This window comes from Medicago sativa, chromosome 6 (assembly GCF_051527215.1).
Source record: "Medicago sativa cultivar Bolivia chromosome 6, Bolivia_mono, whole genome shotgun sequence".
NCBI classification, from domain to species: domain Eukaryota; kingdom Viridiplantae; phylum Streptophyta; class Magnoliopsida; order Fabales; family Fabaceae; genus Medicago; species Medicago sativa.
In genome coordinates, this window is record NC_140754.1 from 61,196,753 (window position 1) to 61,202,760 (window position 6,008).

The following is a 6,008-nucleotide window of genomic DNA, read 5'->3' on the forward strand; positions in this document are numbered from 1 at the left end:
CGGTCGGTGTACTTTAAACTCTTAAAAATTTATCTCATGCGAATATGTGCTCCAGTACATAATTCAAGCCAAGTAGATAAGGCTATTAAATTGTTTGTATATTAAATGAGTCGGCTATTAGATTACTCCCATTTTTGGGTTTATGAAGATTAATTATTTTTGGAAACTCTATAATATCGTTGTTTGTGTTACGTTATTGGTTCTTTGATCATGTATTTTAACATATGTTTTTAGGAATATCAGTAAATTAACACTTCCATTGCATTCATATATTCTTTATTTAATGTCTCCTACGTGATTTTATGAAACAATCTAACCAGTTGTTTGTCCACACAAAAGGTGTATAGACTTATACTTTGCTTTAAACCTAGTTTTTAATATGCTTTTCCAATTATAGATTTTTGTGATAATTACGTTTAATTCTGGATTTCAATTCTAAACATATAATTTTGTGAGGTGTTCATCAGTACACATGCAATATACTTACGAATATGAAAGCTTCACTACGTTTCTTGTTTTGCTTTGTTTTCTGAACATGCCGTCTCGAATCAACGATCACTTTCCTCATCAGATGACGACATACTCTCTCAAAGCGATTCTCCCACCCTGAAGCAGTTTTCGAAGGAATATCAGGTTCTATATTTTTTGAGAAAATATACTATTTGATTTGAAGAAAATTTATGGCCTAATATATTTTGAGAAAATATACTATTTGATTTGAAGAAAATTTATTGCCCAATATATTTGAAGAAAATCTATCGCCTGATATATTTTGAGGAAATATACTATTTGAATAGAAGAAAATGTATTGTCCAATATATTTCGAGGAAATATAAAGTCATTTTAACCAAATATCAGTTCGCAAGACAATGACAAAGTTACGTCCACGAATTGAAGCAGAACAAGAATTGGTCAAAGCATACATGGTTAAGGAATTCATGAAATATAAAGATGAGCGCAAGTTATTTATTCTACCATTTTATATACATAAGCCTATGTAAGATTTTCCTTGAAACTTTGTTTTTGATTATTTTTTCCTAACTTGTTACCATCGTTTATAGAAGATTTTCTAATTAACTTTGACATTTGTGCAGTGGACATTAGGTGTTAGTTGTCATTGATCCCATATTGGAAATCATATATTATTTGGATCCATTACTCAATGACTATATGAATTACCCAAAAATGAAGAATATGTTTGACACGTAAGTATATATATATATATATATATATATATATATATATGTGTGTGTGTGTGTGTGTGTGTGTGTGTGTGTGGTTAGTTGTATGTAATCCAAGTCTACATTTATATTTTGTAGAGTTCTACAGGTATTTCGCTCTGCAAGGGACGCTCAAGTATAAAAGAATAAATTTAACAACATATCATGGGTCCGAGTACAGGTTTAATAATATATCATAACAACCTTAAAAAATTAGTGTATGAATAATATAAATAATTTGATTGATACAAACTTATTTTATTTTTTGTAGTGTCCTCGCCAAGAAAATGGTATAGATTGCAGGTACTTTGTGATGAGGTTTATGAAAGAGATTCTCATTTCAAAACTAAACGAGATTCCAAAGCTGGTGTGTTATTTTTATATTAAAGTATAATATTTGTATATAATTAAGTTTATTAAGTAACATGGTTATTTTATGTTATAATATATGCAGTACATTGATGATTTCAAGTGTACGACATACTCAAAAGATAAACTAAGAGAAATCCAAGAAGAATGGTGTCATTTCATGCTCAGCCTAAAAGTTATATGATATTTTTATGATATGGTGGGTTTCATGTTTCTAAATATATTTGCTAGAAGTGGTAGTTGTTTTAATTTATAATCTTGCTTTAATTTGTACTTATGATAAGTAATACTTTGAATTTATCTTTAATATAATATAGTGTTATTGCTTAATGGTGTTTTCTGGTATATATTCAGGTGGAGGATTCAGGTGGAGGAGAGTGAACGAAATTTGGAAATGAATGATGATTTGACTGCTTGTTTTGGATAAAAATGTTGAGAAGACCAAGAAGATAGATGAAGACTGCATGATACCATAGAAAATTTTGATTTTTATGTTAACTAATTAGTTGTAACTCCTAGAGATATCTATGTTACCATATTAGAGGCTGTACATTTCTTGCTTTTATGCTATATATACATAAATTTTTGATGATATGGTTAAGTTTTATTTGATAAATAATAGTCTCAATTATAATGTGCCAAAATTATATATATTTCCCTTTAAATTTATGACTTTATATATATATTTTACTTTAAATTAATAAAAAACGCTATCTGCAAAGGAAAAAAACTGACAAAAAAAAAGAAAGATAAATGCTTCTCCTAGCGCTTTTTTTCCTTTATAAAGCGTTATCTAAACATATTGTTATATAGCGCTTTTAAAACAAAAACGTTGTCTTTAAACCTATCTTAGATGGCGCTTTTTTTCAAAAGCGCTATCTAAGGAGCACCTTTGCTAGCGCTTTGTGACATAAAGCGCTATATAAACCATGCTTTAGCTAGCGCTTTATACAGAAAAAAAAGCGCTATATTACCTTTACCAGCGCCATTTACAGTAACGCTTCAAAAGCGCTATCTAAAGCAAAAAAAAAAAGCGCTATATAAGCCCATTTTTGTAGTAGTGTGTGGAAGCATAATTTAGGCAACCAAATACCTTAAGGTGACTTAAATCTGGTACTTGACCATATAAGACTTCATATGAAGATCTATTATTCAGAAGTTTAGTAGGTATTCTATTCAAAAGGAACACTGAGTGTAAAACTGCATATGACCAGAACCTTTTAGGTAACTTTGACTGAAACATTAAGGCTCTACTAATGTTCAATATGTGTTGATGTCTTCTTTCTACTCTCCCATTTTGTTGTGGTGTATACACACAACTTCTTTGATGAAGTACACCCTTTTTAGCATAAAAATCTTACATAAAGAACTCTGGTCCATTGTCACTTCTGACAGTTTTTACTTTCTTTTCAAACTGATTTTCTACCATATAGATAAAACTTCTGATCTTTTCTGAGGCCTCTGATTTGTTTTTCATCATTACAACCCAAACATGTCTACTATAATCATCTAAAATGGTTAAGAAATACTTGAAACCATGAATAGATTCAGTAGAAAAAGGGCCCCAAATGTCTGCATGCACTAAATCAAACATAGCATGTGCATTATTCTTACTAACAGGAAAAGATAGTTTTCTCTGCCTGGCCATTTGACATATGTCACAGGATACATAACCACTTACAGAAATGTAGCTATACATTTTATTCATACATTGCATTCTATCATGAGATAGATGCCCAAGTCTAAGGTGCCACAAAATTCCAGGAGGCACTATGCTATCAGACTTCTTATTTGAAACAGAAACACTTGACACTTTGGCTTGTTTTTGTGTTTTCTTCTCAACCTTCAAGTAATAGAGTCCATCAATCTCTTCAGCCAAACCAATCTTCCTCATATCCTTCTTTTCCAGTATAACACATTGATTAGTCTCAAAATTCACAATGCAATCTTGTTATGTGCATAGTTTTGAGACAGATATCAGATTCACAGCAAAATCTGGTAAATACATCACATCATGTATGTGTAAGGTATCAGATAACCTTACATTTCCTCTATGACAAGCCTCCACAACAGTTTTGTTTGGTAAAGTTACACTAATGGGTGTAATAGTCCTATAATCTGTGAACCAATTCAAATTGTGACATGTATGATGTGTTGCACCAGTGTCAACTATCCAACTATTATCATCAATTTTGCAAACAACATTATTGATAAAGAGTTTACCTCCAATATTCACATTTGAGCTATTGGTCTTCATCATATTTGCTGAACCTTTAGTTTCAACATTGCTCTTTTCAAGAAGAGCAATTAAACTCTGATATTGATCCTTAGTCAGCATCATTCCACCTTATTCATTTTTCCCAGCAGAAGTGCTTCCCTTAGATTCAATATCCTCACATTCCACAAAGTTAGCATTAGCAAATGAATTTCCTCCTCCTCTGCCCCAATTAGGAGGGTAACCATGCTTCTTATAGCAAGTTTTAACAGTGTGATTGGTTCTATTACAGAAACTGCACACTCTAACACTTCCTCTTCCTCTACCTTGAGAAAATCCATTTCCTCTACCTCTTCCAAATTGTTTCTGACCATCCATGGCATTAATCAATCCAGAAGTCGTATCATCCAAAGTAGCAACTGGTGATGATACCACATTATACTGCATCTTCCTTTCTTGTTGCAGTACCATTGAAAAAACTTTGTTTATCTGAGGCAAATGATCCATCAACAGAACTTGTGATGTGACTCCTTGATAATCTTCACTCAATCCCATCAGAAACTTGATGATTCTGTCTTCTGCTCTAAAGGCTTTGTTATTCCTCATAGCCAAACAAGTACAAGCAATTGGACAAGTACATTGAGGCATAGGCCTGTATTGATCCAATTCTTCCCATAATCCTCTCAATTCAGTAAAAAATTCAGTAACTTTCTTACTACCTTGCTTCAGATTTGCAATTTCTTCTTGCAATTGAGCCACTCTAATTCTATCTCCTCTCATGAATCTATCTTTTAAGTCATTCCACATATCAATTGCATTTTCTATGAAGACCACACTTTGTGCAATAGAAGGTGAAATAGAATTGATTATCCAAGTATGTACCAAATTGTTGCATCTTTCCCAACCTGCGTAGTTCAAATCATCCTCTTCTGGTACTGGTATAAATCCATCAACAAACTTGTATTTGTTCTTCATTGCAAGCGCTCTTCGCATTTTCATGGACCACGAGTGATAATTTTCACCGGTCAATTGAGGTGTAACCGTAACTGTTGTGGAGTTATCTGAAGAATGAACATAATATGGATCAAGACTTTGATCCTGATTGTTATTGTTGTTTCGCACCATAGTGAAAGATACAATCAAAGATTCAGAGGAAAAACGAGGAAAAGTTCAAGAAAGAACGATGAAAAACCAGAAACGCAAAACAAAGCGAAACGGTGAGAAGAGAGTAGAAAAACAGAGTAAACGAAGAAGATGAACTTGTCAATCGTTCAATCTTCAATGTGCGGAAGCAGAGCAAGAAAATCTTGCTCTGATACCATCTAAGAACAAAGAAGCCATGGAATCCGCCATGGATGAAGCTTAAAGAAGCTTAGAGAAGAAGCAAAGAGAATTTGAATAAAATGATTCTATTATTTCATGATAATGAAAACAGTTACAATCATTGTTTATATAGAAGCATAGAATGACACATCATCACTATTACTTCTAACTAACTACATGAAATGTAAATGCAAGCTAAATGTGAAATGAAATTACAAAGCTAAAGGAAACTTGTGCGCTAAGTAATCTCTGCATGCTCTTGGTGTAAGCTTGTATCTTGCATCTCTTCAGTATCTATCTCCAATAATTTGGACTCCATCAGTGAATTGATTTCGACACTTCAACTTGGAACCTATTGGCATGAATGCTATATGGCGAAGTTCTTTAAGCTTGCTAAGTTGTGGCTTCGAAACCACAGGAATGATGTTTCACATAGTTGGGTTTTTAAAACTTTGATTCCTTCTTCATATTATTATTATTCTTCTTGTTTTGTTTGTTGTTTAACTTTTTCTTTTGTTGTAGGTGCTACTCATTTGAAGAAAAGGTTGGGTGATATTACTGATCAAATATACAGGAAGGTTATAATCCCTATTGAATTATTTTATTAATGTTGCTTTGCTAAGTTCCGTCCCAAAGGATAAGGACATCAAAACCCTCATTTTAGGCATCCTTTGCATACAAAATAGGGTTTCTCTATGTCTCAAATTTGTTAGTACAGTATTACTTTGATAACACAGCAATAACACCAGTAGAGGGTTTCTCTAACTTACTACTCCCACCTCCGACACAACACACTCATTCATTGTTGTCAAAATCCCGACTTAAATCCGACATTCTTCACCTATAGCGACTCAAATCCATAGTACTTTTTCTTATAAACT

The 6,008-nt window shown here is 32.6% G+C and overlaps 1 protein-coding gene and 1 long non-coding RNA gene across 3 annotated transcripts; one reads left to right on the plus strand and one right to left on the minus strand.

Moving 5' to 3' along the window:
* Positions 1-203: 203 nt before the first annotated feature.
* On the plus strand, positions 204-2,236 carry LOC146916078 (uncharacterized). Of its 2 annotated transcripts, none has more exons than XR_015013700.1 (6): positions 204-633; positions 859-1,205; positions 1,320-1,401; positions 1,492-1,587; positions 1,675-1,788; positions 1,957-2,236. It is a non-coding gene; the product is annotated as an uncharacterized LOC146916078 (long non-coding RNA). The 2 variants fall into 2 exon arrangements; XR_015013701.1 differs by having other exon boundaries at positions 1,693-1,788.
* Positions 2,237-3,936: 1,700 nt separating this feature from the next.
* LOC146916079 (uncharacterized) lies at positions 3,937-4,929 on the minus strand. Its single transcript, XM_085721535.1, has one exon. The coding sequence runs from the start codon at positions 4,927-4,929 to the stop codon at positions 3,937-3,939; it is 993 nt and encodes a 330-aa protein (XP_085577661.1).
* Positions 4,930-6,008: the final 1,079 nt, after the last annotated feature.

Bases quoted from the DNA above. Each gene is read 5' to 3' on its own strand.
- LOC146916079 (XM_085721535.1), bottom strand. From the start codon at position 4,929: ATGGTGCGAAACAACAATAACAATCAGGATCAAAGTCTTGATCCATAT.